The 23055-nt window shown below is 39.4% G+C and overlaps 3 protein-coding genes across 3 annotated transcripts; all 3 read right to left on the bottom strand.

Moving 5' to 3' along the window:
- Positions 1–1054: 1054 nt before the first annotated feature.
- On the bottom strand, positions 1055–1432 carry LOC142525809 (uncharacterized). Its single transcript, XM_075630100.1, has one exon. The coding sequence runs from the start codon at positions 1430–1432 to the stop codon at positions 1055–1057; it is 378 nt and encodes a 125-aa protein (XP_075486215.1).
- Positions 1433–1441: 9 nt separating this feature from the next.
- LOC142525808 (uncharacterized) lies at positions 1442–2320 on the bottom strand. Its single transcript, XM_075630099.1, has one exon. The coding sequence runs from the start codon at positions 2318–2320 to the stop codon at positions 1442–1444; it is 879 nt and encodes a 292-aa protein (XP_075486214.1).
- Positions 2321–4515: 2195 nt separating this feature from the next.
- LOC142525807 (nuclear pore complex protein NUP88-like) lies at positions 4516–7453 on the bottom strand. The gene is made up of 3 exons (XM_075630098.1): positions 7043–7453; positions 6436–6583; positions 4516–4571 (listed from the first exon to the last, which is right to left on the bottom strand). Exons 1-3 carry the CDS (start codon positions 7334–7336, stop codon positions 4516–4518), a joined length of 498 nt encoding a protein of 165 aa, XP_075486213.1. The 5' UTR covers positions 7337–7453.
- Between the last annotated feature and the right edge of the window lie 15602 nt (positions 7454–23055).

The raw sequence follows: 23055 nt of genomic DNA, 5'->3' as shown, positions 1-23055 counted from the left end.
GCCGGATTGAGCTTTATTCCATACTGTTTCAAAGTGATGAAGGTCTCGGCCAGATCATCAATAAAGCAAGAGACCTCTCGGGTCTTGATTAAAATATAATCCACATACACCTCAATGTTACGGCCTATCTGCTTTTGGAAGACATGATTCATCAAGCGTTGGTACGTAGCCATAGCATTCTTCAATCCGAAGGGCATAACAATGTAACAGAAGGTGCCTCCGGAGGTGATAAAACTGGTCTTATCTTGGTCTTCAAGAGCCAAGGGGATTTGGTGGTACCCCTGATAAGCATCCAGGAAGCTTAATAATTCGCATCTGGAGGTGGAATCCACCAGATGATCAATCCGGGGAAGTGGATAACAATCTTTAGGATAGGCTTTGTTCAGGTCCCTGAAGTCTACACACATTCTCCATTTTCCAGTGGCTTTAGGAACAAGGACCACATTGGAGAGCCAAGTAGGGAATTGGACTTCCCGGATATGATCGACCCGTAATAGTTCTCCCACTTGCTCATCAATAACTTTATCTTTTTCCGAGCCAAAGTGCCTCTTCTTTTGTTTCACGGGCCGGGATCCTGGGAAGATATTCAATTTGTGCTCGGCCACTTCTGGCAAGATCCCGGCCAGTTCCTGTTGAGACCAAGCGAAAACACTAATGTTAGCTTTTAAACAGTTCAAGAGATTTACCCGGGTGGACGCGTTGATGTCTCGGGCCACCCGGATGTGTTTCCCGGGCTCAATCTCCACAGCCTCTTGTTCTTCCTCGGCAACAAAATGCACTTCCCTTTCTCTGGCCTCCTCATCTGGACTCTCCTTCTCCCCCTTCTCCTCTCTTCTCGCCCTCTTCTGATCCACCCGCACAGTCTCCCCATAGCACCTCCGATAGGAAGGTTGGTCGCCCTTGACCTCCCCGACCCGCCCTCGTACTGGGAATTTAATTTTTTGGTGATAAGTGGAGGCCACAGCTCTCATTTCATTCATAGCTGGTCTTCCCAAGATGATGTTGTATGAGGACGGGGCATCCACCACTGTAAAGACTGGCATCACAGTCTTCCTCAGTCTCCGGTTCCCAGGGTCAGTGGCAGGGTGATTTCCCCCTCAGGGTACACGGCATGTCCAGCAAAACCAAACAGGGCAGTCTCAACCGCCTCTAACTGATACTCGTGCAAATCCATTTGGACCAGTGCATCTTTAAAGATGACATTGACAGAGCTGCCATTGTCAACAAATACTCTTAATATATCATAATTAGCCACTCGGGCTTGGATAACAAGAGCGTCATTGTGGGGTAGACTGACTCCCCTGAGATCTTCCGAGCCAAAACTGATAACTAGCTCATTCCTCCCACTTCCATCAACTTCCAGGCACTCCATCCTGCTTCTTGCTTTTCGAGCCCGGTTAGAATCGCCATCTGTGGACCCTCCCGAAATCATTTTTATTACTCATCGACTCGGGGAGGGGTCCTTCCTTTCAGTTTGTCTGCTTCTTTCTCCCCGAGAACTTGCTTCCTCCCTTATACTTCCACTCGGGATGTCTGTTGTATTCTGGGGAACATTAGGTCCGGGATGTTTAGACAACCAAGGTGGCTGTCTAGACTTATCTCGAGGAGCATGAGATGCTGGCGTAGGACGCCTACTAGACTCCTTCCTCAGTGTTCGGCATTCATTGATATTGTGAGAACATTCTTTGTGAAGGACGCAGAATCCTTTCTTTTCTGGTCTTGGTGTCCTTGCCATCGGACTTGGAGACGGGGCTATGTCTGAGCTACATTCCTGAATTTCTCGATCCCGGGCAATTCTCAGAGGGACGTGAGAGAGGTGCCCTGGACCACTTCTCTTGTGAGTTCTCTCCTCGGGCTTCACAACCCGGTCTCCTCTGGCTCTTTTCAAAGCTTCTCTTTTTTGGTTCTGCGCCTCTTCCATATTAATGTATTTCTCTGCCCGGGACAAGAGCTCTTCGAAGTTCCCGTGCAATTTCTTGGTCAGGGATCGGAAAAAATCTCCCTCCCACAATCCTTGCATAAAAGTCGTGACTTTCGTCTCTGGAGCACAAGCGGGAACCTCCAGAGCTACTCGATTGAATCGCTTGATGTAAGCTCTCAGAGTTTCGTCTTGGCCCTGCCTTATCTCAAAAATGCTAAAGGCAGTTTTTTTGTACTTCTTGCTGCTGCTGAATTGATGCAAGAATACTTTTTGAAAATCCTCAAAACAATGAATGCTCTGCGGTGCCAGCCCTTCAAACCATCTCTGTGCAGAGTCGACCAGGGTAGTTAAAAACACTTTACACTTGATCTGGTCTCCATAGCAATGCAACATGGCCATATTTTCAAAGCGAGCAAGATGCTCCTCGGGGTCAGAACTCCCATCATAATCTTTGATATTGGCTTATTTGAAGTGCCCGGGCAGTGGTTCCCGGACAATTATATCGGAGAATGAACAGCCCTTTACAACTTGGGCATTGCTCTTAGAACCAACTTGCCCTTCTAACACCCTCACCTTCCTCCTTAATTCTTCTAACTCCTCGGCCACAGTAGGAAATTTAGAACCTGCACTTGATTCCCTCTCCTCTTCCCTTCCCTCTACCTCTTGCGGCTGCTCACGTTGCTGCTCGGGGTGACTGGAATGATGAGTGGTGATCTTCTTTTCCATGGCTGTCTTAACAACATCAGTTATAATCTTATTCAACTCCTCGGGTGTTAAATGGATGGTGGGCGGGGGACCATTAGGTGGGGGGCCACCTGCAGAGAGACGAGTATTGTTCTCTTCCTGAAGCCGGAAATTGTCTTGGTTTGCCCTCCTAGCAGGAGCCATATCAACGCCTTATCTCAGAATTTCCCACAGACGGCGCCAATGATGCAACCCGGGCGGAAAGGGGTGAGTCGGGTCGGGTGCTCTGCCGGATTTGCTATCAAGATATTGAAGGAAATATGAGAGCTGGACGTCTGAACCAAAAGCTTGCTTCCCAGGAGAGGTATGAAAATCTGCAACCAGGAGAGTAACCACGTGAATGGGCGCCGGAAGGGTGTCTGGCGTAACCACTCCGATGCTTAAGTCAGTGAATAACTCAAGCAAGAAACCAATGTAACCAAGTGATGGTTGTAAGATTGGTGTGAGGAGGGTAAATGAACAATAAATGAGAGCATTCAATGTGTGAATTAATATCTGAATAGAGAATAAATGCAAGTAAAAAACCTGGTATTTATAGTAGAGGATGCAATGATGACCTCGTTCTTTGTGTTGAGCATTAATTGTAATAGGGCGGCTGATTATACACTATTGTTCTGACATGTCAAATCTCATACTAGTCACATCCAGCCCACCTGATTTTGTCAACCATTTATATTAATGTAAGAGATAGGTCGGCTGCACACACCCTACTATGTCGGCGCAATTAAGTGCAGCGCTGATATCGAAGTGGCCCGGGTAGAATGCTTCTCGGAAAATTATAAGAGAGCCCGGGTATCCAATAGGCCGGGCAGGTGACTTCCCTGGTGTTCCACGGCCCGGCTCCATGGTCCGAGTCATCCCGGGAAGATTGACCTGAGAATACTCCCTTCTCCTGACCCGGGCACTACCCATGACCAGACTACTTGGCCTGGGTCCTTCCGGGCATTACCCATGACCCGGGTCATCCCGGGGTATCAATAGAAAATAAATTCGGCTTTTATTCTACCGAATATTTGGATTTTCAAACAATAAAACATGTTAAATTACACCTCATACATCTACTCAAACTAAAAGAAAATAGACTATAACATATGTTGAGCCATGAAGAAGTCGATGTGAAAGGAAAGAAAAGAATCTAGCACCATGATTTATTTCATTTTAATTTTTAAAATTTTTTTGAAAAGATAGAAATAGTGTACTAAAGCTTCCTTTATTGCTTATTATTGAAAAAGATCTAAATCAATTTATTGAAGTCATGTCATCAACGAATAATTTTTTTTGGAGAGAGGCAGTAAATGATGAAATAGATTCAATAATGTAGAACCAAACTTGAATTTTGGTTGATTTTCCTTTAAGATCTAAGCTTATAAGCAACAAATGACTGTTTAGGAGAAAATACAATTATGAAGGGTCTATACAAACCTTCAAAACTAGATTGAAAACTACGACTTTTAAAAAAATACATTGCATATACTATTTGTGGGGAGCCTGTGCTCTTGATTAATATTTAATGACCAAACAAACATAATTCGTTTATGTAAATAGCGAAAGCGATTAAAAATTTCTTTTTTTTGGGCCAATAGAAATTTCGTCATGACCTCCCCGTAAGTAAGACATACCGAAAATTTCCAAACAACACATACATTTTTATACTCGAAATAAAGTCATAACATAAATTCACGAACCTACAGCCGCACTGGCCGAGACTACATATGCGGAGCCGACAAAGCTCGATCTCATAACTATCAATCCAAAACATCGTAAAAATAACAATACAACTACACAGGCATTCCCTGGCACAAGTATGACTCAATGATATAATGTCTGAGAACTCTCAATCAACAACCCAACTACTGGGCATCGCCACCTGACGCTTCACCAGACACGTCAAAGCCTCCTAGATAACCTGATATGGCATCAAAAACAACCACAACATAAAAGAAAAGAAGGGTCAGGCCTCAGTACGACGAACCAGTAAAATTATGACAAATATAACTGACATGAAATAAAATCAAGTAAAATGCAATGCAATGCATGTCGGTAACAACAAAATAACGGATACCAAAACGGATTCCAAATGAAACGCATCAGCAATAGGAACAGTGGCCACCCGTGCCAGGAATGCAGCAACGAAACATCAAGCCGCCGCCGCCGCTCATCCATGCACGTAGCATCGAGGGTCCGGTAGCGACCCGTCAGTGCTCGTGCAGTCATCAGGAGTGTGCTAATTCTATCACTCGCTCTATCGATGAGATTTCAAGAGTGATCTAATCCTATCACTCGTTCTATAGATGACTCAACAGCTCAACAGATCAATAATGATAACAATCAACGGAGTCAAGACTCGAAATGCTATGCATTAATCGTATCAACTCAAATAAATGCATGAATGAAATCACGTTATTCACAAAATCACATAAGTCACGTCACAACTCATTACAAAATACTTAACGTCATTCCACATCGTTACAGACGTCATAATAAAACAGTTCATGTGTACCTCAACTGAACACCTAATTTACCACTGAAATATCTTCAGGATTTCTCGAATAATCCGATCATGTGGCAAATAATGCATTTCATATCAAGTTCCATTTATTTTTTCAATATTTGACAATTTAACCTAAAATTCCAAAAGTCCATAATTTAGGCTTTAAATTTCTAAAATTAATATACGACAATTCTATAGCATCTAAACCCCTAATTATTGAACACTAAAATTTGAAATTCCAATGATAAAATTCCGAATTTCAAAATTATGTCCAAATACCTCCAATTAACTCCGATATAACACCTACAATCAATAATACAATATATATTAATTGTTGGAAGTCAAATGAATTAAAATACCCAAAATTCAAAACCCTAAAATCTGAAATAACCTCTGAAATTTCGAAAATTGCTCAAAGCTTCGAATTCCAGCTTCAAACAACATAACCCAAGGTTTCTTCCCAATTTTCCGACGAAAATAGGCGGCGATCGGCTAGGTTCGTGACTTGAATTCGCGATTTTCCTTGCAAAATAGGTATCAATAGAAAGCTGACATCGATGGCTTCTCAAATATGTATTTAGTTTAATTTTTGGGCAAGCGGAGCGGTCACAATCGACGGATAAAGCTTCAAAATTTGAGGAAGAAAAAATATGCAGCTTTCGGTTCCGAAAGATGAAGACGGAGAGAGAGAAAAACTTTTTTCTTCTTCTTATTATTATTATTATTTAAAAGAAAACAATATATATGTTAAATGGGGTGGGCTTTATAACAAAAGGGCTGGGCTCTCACACTATTTGGACAAGACACTACAAGTTACAACCACGTTTGTGCATGTTTTCCAGAAATTATCATCCTTCTACAGCCCATAACTACATTTCCACTCCACTTTCATATCTCATTATACAATCCTTCTTTCCAACTCAAATTTTATCAATTCCATAATTAGAACTATTGTATATAATATAATATTATAAGATAATCTATTTTTTGAATTTTTTATATTCACGAGCACAAAGGTAGATGTATATGCTACGCCATTAATAATTCATCATATTCTTCGTATGGCTGACATTAAAAATAAAAATCTCTACTTAACAAAACACACACACACATGTATATAGCATATCTCAGATCAGTAAATATTTTCACGGAACACGGGAGATGAAACCACACGCCCCATATGTTGGGTAGAAATCTTAAATTCCGTACCCAGCAACGGATCTGAATGCATATATTTAATCATCAGAACAGTAGAGTTTTTTCATTAAATATTACCTACAGATGATAGTATTCTCTTCCCTTGATGCTCGCCCATAAAGGTACATAACACGTAAGCCATCCTGCCCAGCAAGAAGCAATGCAGATCCATTTCTGTTTATGGAAACCTTACTGACATCAAAACAAACTGGGACATCTGCTTGCAACACCTGTAAGTGATTGAAACGATTGTAAGCTTAACACATAGACTTACCACGTTGGAAGAAAAAGAAACTGGAATGGGTATCACTCTCAATACTTTCAAATACGATTGGACATGCAAATAATTCATAGCATTGTGATTTGTCACTGTTACTGTAGTCTATGTTTTAAAAAGTTTATTTACCACTTCAAAACCAAGTACGCAGAGCAAAACTATACTACCTCCATCCACAATTGCACCTTCAATTTACAGATTCGCGACATGAGATATTTTCTAAGCTATCCAACAAACTTTGTTTGAGAATTTCAGTTCAAGTTTATTCGATAAACTTCATAAAACCTCCCTGGAAAACCCGCAGTACCAAAGCTCACAGCACATGATGACATCATTTACGCACATAAACACGTGTATTTCGCAGGAATCCTGAAAAACAACATTATGAACGCGAAAACTCGCAGAAAAATACCTTAGACGGGAAACCGGCGGAGATGGAATCCGGGTCGGGATCACCCAATCGAATCGAGACCCAGTGCAGACATTTCTTGTGAGAGTCCCATACGTAGAGTCGAGAAGCTCCGTCCCATGCCATAAGATTCGTCGGCGTTCTGGCGGCGGAGGCCGCGGATATGGTGGCGGTTGGAAAGATAGGGTGGCTTTGAAGTGGAAGCCATTGGAGCTCAGCCTTTGGAGTTGAACCCGACGGCGTAGGGGAAACCAATTGGCGGTCTTCGGTTTCAGTTAACTCGTAGCTGAACCTCATCTTCTCTCTGCCGACAACGTTCTTCACTGCCGCGAGGGAATCGGAGAAATGGGAGAAGCTATACGACGTCGGCTTAGGGCTTCGTTAAATACATATCTCATTCAAATCATGCGGAGTTGATTTTTAATAATACTACATGTTACTCTCCACACGCTATGCGTGTGTATAATCTTTTTTATCATTATCGATAGACTAAAATGAAATTTGACAAATTGTGGAGGGACTAAATTGATATTTGAATTGTTGAAAGAAAAAAATAAAAATAAAAGTGTGTTGAAATTGAAAAAAAAAACGAAAAATAAAAGTGTAATATTAGTATCATATAAGGGTAAAATTGGAAGATTGTGTGTTGAAATTGAAAAAAAAAACAAAAAACAAAAGTGTAAATATTAGTATCATATAAGGGTAAAATTGGAAGAAAAAGATGGTGTCCTCTTTAGGTAGTTATTATCATCTCTTCACACTTAATAATATAGTATAGATACACATGCTCTCGTAGCTAGATTAACATTCATAATAGTGTTGTTCGCTATTGCTTCAATTTATAAGTTGCATATACACCAAATGGAAGTGAATACAACATTTCTAAATAGTGATTTAAATGAAAAATATACATCAAATAACCTGAAGGGTTTATAATAGTCGAAAATGAGAATAAAGTTTGCTAGTTAGTCAAGTCACTTTAAATGCATACATTCAAAATTTACTATTGATTTTGGTGTTATTTTATGTTTATATGTTGTTGACTTCCTTATCTTTAGAACAAATATGCAAGAGGTAAAAGATAGTAAAAAGTATCTGATTTCTCATTTTAAGATGAAAAATCTTAATGAAATAGATGTTATGTTAGTATAAAAGTTATTAAAAAAAATAGTAGTTATATTCGTTGTGTCAATCTCATTATGTTGAGAAGATAGCTTATTATATTCAATCATTTAAAATTTAAGGAAGCTAATACCCGGTATGATACTAATATCAAATTACTAGAGAATTGAGACCGAGCAATAGCACAACTAGAATATGTAGTGTAATTGATAGCTTGATTTACTCTACGCATTATACAAGGAGAAATATAGCATTTGCAGTGTGCAATTGGGCAAATACTTGATTATCTTAAAAGAATCATAAATATGAGTTTGACTTATAATGATTGTAATAGCCAAGCCTGGTGTATGGTACGGTTTAAGATTTCGTATGATTATTGACTATTTGGTTGAGTTTAAGTATAGTTTTGATGTTAAGAGTTGCGATTTATGGTTTATAGCATTGTTGTTATTAGTTGTTGTGTAGTTGTATTGTATCAGCGTTGCGATTCGATTTTAGTTGCATAGAGTTTGTTGTTGGCTTCAGGTGACAGTGCACCCGCAATCTTTAATTCAGATTTTTGATGAGATTGCCGAAGTCACACCGCACCCGCGGTCGTCATGTTTGGATTTTTGGTTGGAATGCCGAAGGCATAGCGCACCCGCGGTGCAAGGTGTAGCGCACCTGCGGTGTTCGGGCAGAGACCAGAGCGCACCCGCGGTCGTCAATTGTGGAATTTTTGGATGAGGTGCCGAAGGCATAGCGCACCCGCGCGCGGTCCGTGAACAGTAAAGTCGTGTTTTCGGTTTTAAGTGATTAAATACAAGAGATTGCTCACTTTTCTCTCATTCTTTCCTTGCACTTCTCGATTCTTCAGCCTTGGGGGGAGCTAGGGTTCAATTTCCTTTCTCTCATTTCTTCGATTCAAGCATCTTGTTGGGTATTTGAAGTGGGATCGAGATTATTTTGGGTTCAAGGAGCTAAGGTAAGTTTATGGGTTTGTTTATTTCTTGGTTTTGGTGTTGGGAGAAGTATTGGGTTTGTGATGGTGTTGGTTTTATGGATTTAATGGTATGGGTTTGTGATTATTAAGTTATTAATAGTGCAATACATGGTTTATTGTTGTAGGAATTCAACCAAGAGTATAGAATCAAGGTTTCTATTGGTTGTAAGTGGAATTTCATTCCTTGTGCTCACATGATAATATATGTATGGTGTTTCAATGGTTTTAATGTGCTATTCCCTTCATTTGATCCGTGATATGTATTGATACACTTTGTTGTATATTATGGAGGCATTTTTATGTCTCAATTGTGAAAAAGGGAATACAAGAGAAAAGAGTCTTCAAAGTGTTTGATTTAATGCCAAAGAGAGAGTTTAAATGATTTATTGGATTGATAGATACATAGTCAGAGATTGCATGCAATTAGTTGATCAACGACCATAGGCTTATATCCCTCAGAGTTATCGATGTATATCGATGGGATATAGGTACAGAGACAGAGATACTATATAGATATCAATCCAACAGAGAAAAGAGAAATACCATCTTATTGTTATATTATGCTATGTTATTCATGTTTCAAGAGTTGATGGTATTTAATGATTTCAAAGCCATGTTTTACAGAGTATGATATATGTATCCATTACTATGTAAGAGTTCCACTTGCTGAGTTTTTTTACTCATTTCAGTTATTTCATGTGATGCAGATAAGAGCGACGGGCCGGGACGTTGATTGTGGGCCGGAGTCATATGCATATAGAGAAGGAAGGAAGAAAACTATTTTGATAGCATTTTTGACATGATCACAAAAATGATATTTTGTATTTTTGTTGTATCACTTGATTGATCATGTATATACTTTTGATTATACATTGACATGTATTTTAAATCCTTCTTTCTTTTTAGAAAATTTTAAATTCCGCTGCTATTTTATTAAAACCGGTCGAGGGTGTTACATTTAGTGGTATCAGAGCACCGTTCTTCGGACCAATGCATATGACTTCGTCTACTTTCAACAGTCCGGGTATGTCTTCTTCTACATCTATTCATTGTTATCTATCGATATGTATTGTGTGAGCACATTGTAGGAGTTATGCCTCCTAAGAGAAAGGCTTCAGAGGGTGAGGATAGTTCTTCCTCTAGAGTTGTCAATGAGTTCGGCAAGTTATTGAAAGAGCAAGCCAAGGTCCATAGTGACCAAATCCAACAGTTGCTTCGTTTGCAAGGTACAAGTCAAGGTAGAGGTCAAGTGAGAGGCCAAGTGGCACAAGCAGTTGGTACTGATGGGATCTTTACTGCTTTCAAGAGGATGGATCCGCCTGAATTTGCAGGAAGCACTGATCCGTTGGTGGCAGTAGAGTGGATCAAGGCACTTGAGGCTATTTTTGATCATCTCAACTATGCAGACAAAGACAGAGTTGGATGTGCAGTGTTCATGTTAGTCAAGGCTGCACGCATTTGGTGGGATGCTACCAAGGTTAGTGTGGATGTTCCGGCATTGAAGTGGTCAGAGTTCACTGATCTTTTCTATGACAAGTACTTCCCAGACGCACTTCGAGCTCGGAAGGTGACTGAGTTTTTGGAGCTTCGCCAAGGAGGTATGAATGTCGACGAGTACATTCTGAAATTCGAGGAGGGCTGTCTGTTTGCCCCGCATATTGCTTCCAATGACAAAGACAAAGGTGCTCATTTCATTAGAGGCCTTAGATTATAAATCAGAAGGGACATCAATATGTCGAAGGCAGTGACATTCAAAGAGATTGTGGCTAAGGCTCTGTTGGCCGAGCAAGATGAGAAAGACATTACTAGGGAGAGACAAGCGAGGCAGCATGCCATTGCTCAAAGAGGCCAAGGTTCAATTCAAAGAGGAAAGGGCAGTTTCAAAGGGAAAGGCAAGTTAGAGCCGAGTCCTAAACCACCGGCAGTTCCATTTGATCCCGAGAAGCCATTGTGTCCCAAGTGCGGTAGGCATCATCGGGGAGAGTGCAGATTTGGTACTCATACTTGTTATCGATGTGGCACTGCAGGCCATATTGCCAAGGATTGTCCGAGAGGCTCGAGCAAAGAGAAGGTGCAGGGTCGCATCTTCACCATGACGAAGCAAGGTATAAACCATGATTCTTCTGTGATCTCTAGCACTATTTTAATTTCAGGCAGAGTAGCTACGACATTGATTGATACAGGTGCTACTCATTCTTTTATGTCTGAACTATTTTTGAGATCTTCGGGTTTAGTTCCTTCTATTCTTCCCCTCCAATTTAATGTTGTATTGCCTTCGGGGGATGTGTTGTGCCCGACATCTATTGTGTATGCGTGCTCTGTTCAAATTGATGAGCGAGTGGTTTATGATGATTTGATTGTTATCCCGATGGTTGAGTTTGATATTATACTTGGCATGGATTGGCTTTCAACCTATCGTGCAGTGATTGATTGCGTTGCTAAGACGGTGAAATTTGCAGATGATGGCAATAGGGAAGGTATGCTAGCCAGTGCAGGTACTTCGCTGGTCCTTCCTTTTATTTCATGTCTTGAGGCTAAGAAGTTGTTGTTTAGAGGTTGTGATGGGTTTTCGGCTTCGATTGTGGATGTGGATAGAATTGTGAAATTGAATATTGATGATATTGATGTGGTGAGAGAGTTCCCTGATGTTTTTGAGGATGATGTGCCGGGTTTACTGCCGGACAGAGATGTAGAGTTTGTGATTGATCTAGTTCCTGGTACGGTTCCTATTTTTAAGGCTCCGTACAGAATGGCCTCTACAGAGATGAAAGAGTTAAAAACGCAGTTGCAAGATCTATTGGATAAAGGTTTTATACGGCCGAGTTCTTCGCCATGGGGAGCTCCGGTTCTTTTCGTCAAAAAGAAAGACGGGTCTTTGTGGCTATGCATTGATTATAGAGAAATCAATAAAGTGACGATTAAGAATAAATATCCGTTGCCACGGATAGATGATCTTTTTGACCAACTGCAAGAGGCTACAGTGTTTTCGAAGATTGATCTGCGATCTGGCTATTATCAGTTGAAGGTTAGGGAGTCTGATATCCCTAAGACGGCGTTCCGGACCAGGTACGGTCATTATGAATTTCTTGTGATGTCTTTTGGTCTGACTAATGCTCCTTCAGTCCTCATGGATCTTATGAATCGGGTGTTCAAGCCGTATTTGGATAGCTTTGTCGTTGTTTTCATCGATGACATATTGATTTATTACAAGACCAGAGAGCTTCATTCAGAGCACCTCAGAGTTGTTCTTCAGTTGTTGAGAGAGAAGCGGTTGTATGCTAAGTTGAAAAAATGTGAGTTCTGGTTGGAGCAGATTTCTTTCTTAGGCCATGTTGTCTCGAAGGATGGTATAGCGGTTGATCCAGTGAAAATCGAGGCGATTCAGAAATGGCCTATCCCTACCACTATATCAGAGGTACGCGGTTTTCTTGGTTTGGCGGGTTATTATCGTCGTTTTATTTCAGATTTCAGATTTCTCCAATGATTGCCAAAGTGGATTCCAAGAGTTGAAAGATAGATTGACGACAGCTCCGGTACTTGCATTGCCCAGTGGTTCAGAGGACTTTGTTGTTTATACTGACGTGTCGAAGAAAGGTCTTGGTGCAGTGCTGATGCAACGTGGAAAGGTTATAGCTTATGCTTCTCGCCAGTTGAAGGACTACGAGAAAAATTATCCTACGCATGATCTGGAGCTGGCAGCTGTGGTTTTCGCCCTGAAAATCTGGAGACATTACTTATATGGCGAAAAGTGTGAAATTTTCACGGACCACAAGAGTTTGAAGTATTTGTTTTCCCAGAAAGAACTCAATATGAGACAGAGACGGTGGTTAGAGCTTGTCAAAGATTATGATGTGACTATTAGTTACCACCCGGGGAAAGCGAATGTTGTAGCAGATGCTTTGAGCCGTAAGTCGAGTTCTTCTTTGAGTTCTTTGATTCAGAAGCCATTGTTGTTAGACTTGCAGCGAGAGGAGATAGCTTTGGTTGTTCCGGGGACCATTGCTCGTTTTTCAGCGTTGATCATTCGGTCTACTTTGACAGACAGGATCCGTAGAGAGCAAGCCATTGATGCACAGTTGACAGAGTTGAGAGCCAGAGCAGAGGAGAGAGGTAATTCAGAGTTTGGATTGAATGGAGATGGTTTGGTGACTTTCAGAGGCCGTATATGTATTCCTGTTGGTGATGATATTCGGCGAGACGTCTTGACAGAGGCACATACCGCGCCATACTCGATACATCCAGGCAGCACCAAGATGTATCAGGATCTTCGTAGACTCTCTTGGTGGCCAGGTATGAAGAAGGATATTGCCATGTTTATTTCTCAGTGCCTAACTTGTCAGCAGGTGAAAATCGAACATCAGAGACCTGCTGGGACATTGTTGTCATTACCGATTCCTCAATGGAAATGGGAGCATATTACGATGGACTTCGTGACTGGTCTTCCAAGGACGCAGAAAGGTTTTAACTCTATTTGGGTTATTGTTGATCGGTTGACCAAGTCAGCGCATTTTCTTCCAGTCAAGACGACGTATTCTATGAACCAGTATGCTGAAGAGTACATAGCAGAGATTGTTAGACTTCATGGTGTTCCTGTGTCGATCGTGTCTGATCGTGACCCTAGATTTACTTCAGAGTTTTGGAAGAGTTTGCACAGAGCTATGGGTTCACGGTTAGCATTCAGTACAGCATATCATCCCTAGAGTGATGGTCAATCAGAGAGAGTTATTCAGATTCTAGAAGATATGCTCAGAGCTTGTACTATTGATTATCCTAGTAGCTGGGATTCCAAATTGCCTCTTGTTGAGTTCACGTACAATAATAGCTACCAAGCGACGATTGGCATGGCACCGTATGAAGCACTTTATGGCAGAAAGTGTAGATCGCCATTGTATTGGGATGAGATTGGTGAGAGGAAGATGTTGGGTCCAGAGTTGGTCCAACAGACAGCTGATGTTGTTGCTGTTATTCGAGAGAGGATGAAGACAGCACAGTCGAGACAGAAGAGTTATGCTGATGTGCGTCGTAGGCCGTTGCAGTTTGAGGTGGGCGACCATGTGTTCTTGAAGATAGCACCTCTTAAGGGTGTGATGCGGTTTGGCAAGAAGGGAAAGTTGAGTCCGAGATTCATTGGCCCATTTGAGATCTTGGATAGAGTTGGTGATCGAGCTTACAGGTTAGCCCTACCGCCAGATCTTGACAGAGTTCATAATGTTTTTCATGTCTTCATGCTCAAGAAGTATATTGTGAATCCTTCCCATGTTCTTCGCCACGAGCCATTGGATTTGACGCCGAATTTGACGTACCAAGATATTCCAGTCCAGATTCTGGATCGCAAAGTTAAAGTGTTGAGAAACAAAGAGATCGGCATTGTTAAAGTCCTTTGGAGGAATCATTTGATTGAAGAGGCCACGTGGGAACCAGAGGACGAGATGAAAGAGAAGTATCCTGAGTTGTTTGCGCAGTGACGTCAATTTCGAGGACGAAATTCCTCTAAGGAGGGGAGATTGTAATAGCCAAGCCTGGTGTACGGTACGGTTTAAGATTTCGTATGATTATTGACTATTTGGTTGAGTTTAAGTATAGTTTTGATGTTAAGAGTTGCGATTTATGGTTTATAGCATTGTTGTTATTAGTTGTTGTGTAGTTGTATTGTATCAGCGTTGCGATTCGATTTTAGTTGCATAGAGTTTGTTGTTGGCTTCAGGTGACAGTGCACCCGCGATCTTTAATTCAGATTTTTGATGAGATTGCCGAAGTCAAGGTTACCGCACCCGCGGTCGTCATGTTTGGATTTTTGGTTGGAATGCCGAAGGCATAGCGCACTCGCGGTGCAAGGTGTAGCGCACCCGCGGTGTTCGGGCAGAGACCAGAGCGCACCCGCGGTCCTTTGTGGAGCGCACCCGTGGTCGTCAATTGTGGAATTTTTGGATGAGGTGCCGAAGGCATAGCGCACCCGCGCGCGGTCCGTGAACAGTAAAGTCGTGTTTTCGGTTTTAAGTGATTAAATACAAGAGATTGCTCACTTTTCTCTCATTCTTTCTTTGCACTTCTCGATTCTTCAGCCTTTGGGGGAGCTAGGGTTCCATTTCCTTTCTCTCATTTCTTTGATTCAAGCATCTTGTTGGGTATTTGAAGTGGGATCGATATTATTTTGGGTTCAAGGAGCTAAGGTAAGCTTATGGGTTTGTTTATTTCTTGGTTTTGGTGTTGGGAGAAGTATTGGGTTTGTGATGGTGTTGGTTTTATGGATTTAATGGTATGGATTTGTGATTATTAAGCTATTAATGGTGCAATACATGGTTTATTGTTGTAGGAATTCAACCAAGAGTATAGAATCAAAGTTTCTATTGGTTGTAAGTGGAATTTCATTCCTTGTGCTCACATGATAATATATGTATGGTGTTTCAATGGTTTTAATGTGCTATTCCCTTCATTTGATCCGTGATATGTATTGATACACTTTGTTGTATATTATGGAGGCATTTTTATGTCTCAATTGTGAAAAAGGGAATACAAGAGAAAAGAGTCTTCAAAGTGTTTGATTTAATGCCAAAGAGAGAGTTTAAATGATTTATTGGATTGATAGATACATAGTCAGAGATTGCATGCAATTAGTTGATCAACGACCATAGGCTTATATCCCTCAGAGTTATCGATGTATATCGATGGGATATAGGTACAGAGACAGAGATACTATATAGATATCAATCCAACAGAGAAAAGAGAAATACCATCTTATTGTTATATTATGCTATGTTATTCATGTTTCAAGAGTTGATGGTATTTAATGATTTCAAAGCCATGTTTTACAGAGTATGATATATGTATCCATTGCTATGTAAGAGTTCCACTTGCTGAGTTTTTTACTCATTTCAGTTATTTCATGTGATGCAGATAAGAGCGACGGGCCGGGACGTTGATTGTGGGCCGTAGTCATATGCATATAGAGAAGGAAGGAAGAAAACTATTTTGATAGCATTTTTGACATGATCACAGAAAAATATTTTATATTTTTATTGTATCATTTGATTGATCATGTATATACTTTTGATTATACATTGACATGTATTTTAAATCCTTCTTTTTTTTTAGAAAATTTTAAATTCCGCTGCTATTTTATTAAAACAGGTCGAGGGTGTTATAATGATTATCTTACAGTATTAGGATACTCGGATGCCAGTTGGATAACCAATGTTGGCGAAAATAAATCTTCATCTAGTTGGATTTTTACAGTTGCAAGAGGTGTTGTATCTTGTGCCTCTAAGAAACAAACATGCATAACTTACTCAACCACGGAAAGTGAGTTTCTTACACCAGCTGTTGCAGGAAAAGAAATGGCTAAGAAATATGTTATATGACATTGAGTTGTGGCCACAATTGATGTCATCTATTTCTTTATATTGTGATAGTGAAATTAGGTTGTCTAGAGTTATAAAAAAAGTCTATAATGAAAAGTCTAGACAAATTAGTTTGAGACATGAATATGTGAAACAAATGATAACAGATGGTGTTATCAACGTGATTTATGTTAGAACCAACGAGCATCTAACAGATATCTTGATAAAAGGTCTTTCGAGAGACTTAATCAAGGAAACATTTAGTCGAATGGGACTAAAACCTTTGAAAGAACCCAAGTGCTTGTAACCCAACTGGGTATAGTTATACAGTTATTACATAAATGGGCAATATCAAGTCACTATTATGTGATTGGTTGACAACAAGGTATTTATTAGTCCCTCTAGGATCTTTGGTGTAAATAAATAGCTATGTGGTTGAGGTTGAGTACATTCTCAAATAGTTAGAAGCAGAATTTGAGACTTCACATATTGAACATAAGAAATGATGTCTTTTCTCACAAGAACATGGTTTAGTCTTGTAAATCATCATGATTCCAAGATCGAGCACAAGGACTTAATAATGCCAAGTATTTTGAACATATTTGAAATCCGGGATATCTCGTATTTGGTATTCTGGTATTTGCTTAAGAAACGAAGTTCAAAGCAAAGGCTCACTATCATGCATCTTGAAAATACTTGGAAGTATTTCACTAATTGAAGGTGCAAAATCAAAAGATACATTTTTGTACATTTGAGTCTATCAAATTAACATGGAGGAAATATTACAATCTAGTGAGGGATTGTAATATAAAGGAGAAGAAATGTCCAGGAGCAGAAGACGGAGAATGGGGGTGCTCCATTATAGGCTCACCCCCGGTCCCTAATCTGTCCAAGTAATTCCAAACATAAGGCCTAGCGTAGGGGTGTCCCCACGCTGCTCCAAGTAAAGCGCTTCTCCGAGCAAAAAGCATAGCGCAAGGGAGCTTGTTTTGGGCATTCCGCACTGCACTTGTTGTGTAACGTCCCGAAAATTTAAAGGTCCACGCGAACCACATGCATTTGAATTATTAAATTTTCCTGTATTTTAATTAAATGTTTTAATTGCATAAATTAATTATGCTGTGCACATTTACATGTTTAAAATATATTTCTCTATATAGTTGCATTAAAATGTAATTTTTAAAAGGTTATTCGAGTCGCGATCGAGGAACGGAGACCGAGGGCTGGAAAATAGAAAATGTTTTTAATAAATAATTATTTTTAATTATTTAAAATAAGGGTGATGCTTTTTCTTATTTTTGAAAATAAGGGTTTTGAAGTGATTTTATACGCCGGGACGTAAATTTTATCGGTGTTGGTTTTTCAACTAAAATACGAACTTTTTGGCAACCCGGCTAATAAATTCACAAATTTATTTTAACAAAACTATTTTAATATTTTAATTAAATTCTAATTAAACATGAATGGGCCTAATTGGTGAGCTTATTGGGCCTAAGCTTAATTAAAGATTTAATTAACTATAAAATAAGTTAAACCCACCCAAACCCTTTTCAAACTCTCGCCCACCTCTTTTGCACCATTAAAATTCTCTCCCAAGAAAATACACCACACACACGACACACAAACACAGCATATTGAAGGACTTTTCAAAGGGTTCAAGGAAAAGCTAGCCAACGTCTTCGTTTCGCTCCGTTCTTCGTCGTCAACATATATTCGAGCGTATATTACGCAAAGGCACACCCTAATCACCCTTTTCTCATCCATCATATCATATTAATGTTTGAATTATTGTATACATTAAGAACATGAAATATTTCTCATAATTTTCGGATTATTGCATGTATAGATGAGGAAACTTGATTTTTGAATCCAATAATTTGTTTATTGTTCGGTTAAGGGACTGCCATGAGTTAGGGATTGAACAAGCATGTTTTTACATGAGTTAGAGTCCTAGAAATACAACCTATGAACCGCACAACATGATAGAATAGAACTGGAACCGTAGGATTTGTACAGAACAAGGAACCGTGAGTTTGTTTGTGTTCTTGTTGAGGTTCATGGCTCGTTTCTTTGCATGGGGGCTTGGGGTTGGGTCAGGTCTCGAGGGGGGCTCTTGCTGGACGTGGGTCAGGGTCAGCGAGGGTCCTAGCATGGCTAGGACCCCTGGAGCGCAGCCTTGGAGGAGTCCCATGCAGCAGGGACTCCTCGCGCGGCAGTTAAGGGTGACAGCAGCCAAGGGGTGGCTCGCTTCTGGGGCTTGGGTGAGTTAGGTAGGTCCTATAGGGTCTAAGGAAGATGGGTAAGGTCGGGGCTAGGGGCTGGGTTGCAGTTGGTATCAAAGCAATGGTTCCTGTAAAGGGTTGTGCCACCATCAGCGCCGGAAAGATCAGTCGTCAAGCCTCCACTTGTAAGTTTTACATGTTTTATATGATTTTATGATGTTACCTGCATAAGTACATGAATTATATGTTCACGTCACATGTTTAATAGTTTTATGATAATATATGATTTTTATGCTTTAGAATTTTTTTACGTGTTACGATATGAATTAAGAAATTATTTGTTTTCAACGCATGTTGGTTTGGTGGTGGAATTGGACGATGTTGATTTTTGAGTTTTAGTATTGACGTTTTACTTTTTGGGCTATAGGTTAATCGTGAATATTATGAATGCTTTATGGGACACATAGATTTTCTAAGAAAATATTTATGATTCAAGGTTACTAGTCGAATTAATTTTTGGGAATTATACGTAAGGAATAATGATTTAAGAATTTGTAACAACTTCGGGAGTAAGAAAATATATAAATTGAGATTTTAAGTTTTGATGAAAGGTAAATTAGGTTATAGCAAATGATTTTGGGTAAATAAGTTTAAATTATCGAAATTTATGTTATAGGAAACCCGTAGAGGAGAATTAAGAATGCTAAGAGCTTATGGGTTAATCGTAGGATTTTTTAAGTTAAGGACCAATTAAGATAATTTTTGAGGAAATTAAGAATTGATTTTTGCAATTGTTAAGGAATTTGGGGACTAGTTTAGCAATAAGCGATAATTTGATGGTTTAATTGGTAGGAATTTTTGAGGATTTAGACTTTTAAGAATATGTAGAACTTTGGGATATCTCGGTTTTAGTATTATAAGAAATTTTAATCAAGGATTTTTAAGAATGAATCGATACTAGGCTTGAAATTTAAGCGTTAGCGGATGCGTTTGGGATTTTAAGATTGAAATTTGATAAGTCGATGAAAATTTTGGGTATAAAATAAGAAAAATAATATACGATAAGTTTGGTTATCCATTTTTTAATATTGGGAATCGTAAGAAAAATTGAAATTCGAGGTTATAATAGTATTAGCACTAAGTCATTTGGGTCTTTTAAGTTGCGATTGCAACATAAGGATTTAGAAAGAAAATTTAATTGAGACCAAGAAGACGTAAGGACATTTTAGAACTTAAGTTATATCAGAGTAGCGCAGCGGAAGCGTGGATTTTGGGATACAAGAACTAAGTCTAAACTTTGGGTTATTAAGGATAAGCGAATTACGAGGACGAAATTCAATTTAAGGGGGGGGGGGGGGGGGGGGGGGGGGGGGGGGGGAGATTGTAACGCCCCGAAAATTTAAAGGTCCACGCGAACCACATGCATTTGAATTATTAAATTCTCCTGTATTTTAATTAAATATTTTAATTGCATAAATTAATTATGCTGTGCACATTTACATGTTTAAAATATATTTCTCTATATAGTTGCATTAAAATGTAATTTTTAAAAGGTTATTCGAGTCGCGATCGAGGAACGGAGACCGAGGGCTGGAAAATAGAAAATGTTTTTAATAAATAATTATTTTTAATTATTTAAAATAAGGGTGATGCTTTTTTTATTTTTGAAAATAAGGGTTTTGAAGTGATTTTATATGCCGGGACGAAAATTTTATCGGTGTTGGTTTTTCAATTAAAATACAAACTTTTTGGCAACCCGGCTAATAAATTCACAAATTTATTTTAACAAAACTATTTTAATATTTTAATTAAATTCTAATTAAACATGAATGGGCCTAATTGGTGAGCTTATTGGGCCTAAGCTTAATTAAAGATTTAATTAACTATAAAATAAGTTAAACCCACCCAAACCCTTTTCAAACTCTCGCCCACCTCTTTTGCACCATTAAAATTCTCTCCCAAGCAAATACACCACACACACGACACACACAGCATATTGAAGGACTTTTCAAAGGGTTCAAGGAAAAGCTAGCCAACGTCTTCGTTTCGCTCCGTTTTTCGTCGTCAACATATATTCGAGCGTATATTACGCAAAGGCACACCCTAATCTCCCTTTTCTCATCCATCATATCATATTAATGTTTAAATTATTGGATGCATGAAAAACATGAAAGAAAAACAAGTGTCACTTTTCTAAATTTTCGTTTTGGATCATAGCATGATATGTTAAGTAAGGTTTTTGATTCTTAAATCATGATTGTATGTTGTTTAAGGACTGCCATGACTAGGCCATGATTTACAAGGGTTTACACGTGAGTTAGGGTCCTGTAAGCGCACCATACACACTGGAAATTGAAGAGCACCAAATAAAACGTAAGTTGCTGTCATGGGAAGAACATGGATTCGGTTAGGGGTCCTCACGGCCGGGCTTGGTGCGGCTCTTGTCCAGGGGCTAGCCAGGGGCATGGGGGAGATCAGGGAAGAATCCTAGCCATGCTAGAACTCGAGTTGAGAGGCGGCGAGGAGTCCTTTGCATGAGGGACTCCTACCCGAGAATCCAGGAAATCGCGTGCAGGGTTCTGCACTTCGCACCAGCTTGGGCGCGCGGTTCAGGGGGTTTGGGCTGGGTCAGGTCTGGTCCTTAGGGTCTTAGGGGGTTCACATCAGGTTGGTTTGTGACTGGAGTCATCGGCTAGGTCTCTCCATGCGTAAATCTTAGTCCATGCATTCTCGGCCAGCATAGGTGTGTGTAGAGGGTCTACGTTTTTGGCATTAGAATGGTTTCCTTGATGAAGTTAGGGTCCAGTAAGTTAATTTAAGATGTTGGGCAAGTTTCGGACCAACATGGTTCGGGGGTAACTCGTGAAAATCGGAAGTTGGCTCGGGGTCGAATTTTAGGTGTCAAATAGGGTTTTTAAAAAGAAGAAAATTGGAAAACGACTCACGGGGGTCGAGTCATGGTCCATAAGGGCTAAAATAATATAAAAAGACTAAATTTAGAATTTAGGAATTTTATATTAAAGTTTGGTATTTTTCAGGATTAAACACCGTTAAAACAATTAATTAAAGATAATTGAAAAAAAAAGTCTAACATTTAAGCCAAATAAAATTATGGAAAAATTCACGTAAGCTTAAATAATTATTTGGGACATGTTAGAGTCATGAAATCAAGAAAAAAATCGAAAACGTAAAATGTTTAGTCCAGGGGTAAAACGGTCTTTTTACACCGGGAAATTAGTAAAGGTCATGGCAGTGCCCTAAATACTGTTTTATGATATAATGATTATTTTTAAATGTTTATGAAATGTTTATGATTAAATTATGATTTTAAAATGTCTATTTGATTTTTATGATTTAAGGAAGACATTTAAAAGACATGTTGCATGCTTGGTTTCGAAAACAAAATGTTATGTTATGCATGATTTTTATAAAGTGATGTGAATGAAAAATGTTGAAGGAATTGAAGTGATTGTGACTAATTCGTTGATAATGGCGACGTCGTGAGGGTTATGGTCCCAGTGGGAGCCCGACGATCATGTTTCCATTATTGCGAATATGAGGTTATGAGGTTTGAGGAAGAATGGGAATATCATGAGGGGATGAGGCCCCAGAGGGAGCCCATTTATGGGAGAAGGCCCTAGAGGGAGCCCCGACGATCGTATTTCTATTCGATCATGTTAGGCCAAGGCTCAGTTGACCGGTGAGAGTGTCGCTGATGTCCCCGCCGCCCAGTACTGTGGTTTTATGTAGATGGATCCATCGTCATGTCATGTCATGTCAGGAAAGTCACAATTAACGATCTGAATTCAACAAAGGAAAAAGAAAATGTTCATGATTATGTTTAAGGTTTTATGTCATGTCATGTTGAGGAAAAAGAAATTCATGTTTGCATGTCATGAAAAGGTTTATATTTAAAGTTTTATGCATCGTGAAAATGTTTACGAAAATGTTTATGTTTATGCATTTTCATGAAAACGATATTTTAAGTACAAATATTTTTCACCGTTATATGTTGACTGTATTACGTATTACTCGTTATAAAGATTATGGTATGTTGAGTCTTTAGACTCACTAGGTGTGATGGATGCAGATGGTATTGAGGGAGGATTTGATGAGTGATTTGACTGGACTGAAGGCGCACACAACCCGAGGACCAACGCTTCTACTTTTTCCGCATTATGACTTTTGACTCATGCTTTACGATTAAAGATTTTTAAGTTTATTTATTTATGCATTTGAGAGATTTTTGAGAGGTTTAGTATGGGCTATTCTTTTCAAATTATTGCTTTTTAGGTTTGGTAAAATGTTTGACGATTTTATGCTTTAAAATATTTTCCTTTGGATTTTTAAATG

This window comes from Primulina tabacum, chromosome 15, assembly GCF_025594145.1.
Source record: "Primulina tabacum isolate GXHZ01 chromosome 15, ASM2559414v2, whole genome shotgun sequence".
In the NCBI taxonomy this organism is placed as follows: domain Eukaryota; kingdom Viridiplantae; phylum Streptophyta; class Magnoliopsida; order Lamiales; family Gesneriaceae; genus Primulina; species Primulina tabacum.
Note: the sequence above shows the minus strand (reverse complement) of the source record. Positions and strands in the feature narration are given on the sequence as shown.

Excerpts from the sequence above, each read along its gene's own strand:
- LOC142525809 (XM_075630100.1), bottom strand. The coding sequence starts at position 1,432 with ATGATTTCGGGAGGGTCCACAGATGGCGATTCTAACCGGGCTCGAAAA.
- LOC142525808 (XM_075630099.1), bottom strand. The coding sequence starts at position 2,320 with ATGGCCATGTTGCATTGCTATGGAGACCAGATCAAGTGTAAAGTGTTT.
- LOC142525807 (XM_075630098.1), bottom strand. The coding sequence starts at position 7,336 with ATGAGGTTCAGCTACGAGTTAACTGAAACCGAAGACCGCCAATTGGTT. Across the intron at positions 6,584-7,042 it reads CCGCCGGTTTCCCGTCTAAG|GTGTTGCAAGCAGATGTCCC; the intron begins GTATTTTTCTGC and ends AATCACTTACAG. Across the intron at positions 4,572-6,435 it reads GGAAGAGAATACTATCATCT|GTTATCTAGGAGGCTTTGAC; the intron begins GTAGGTAATATT and ends ATGCCATATCAG.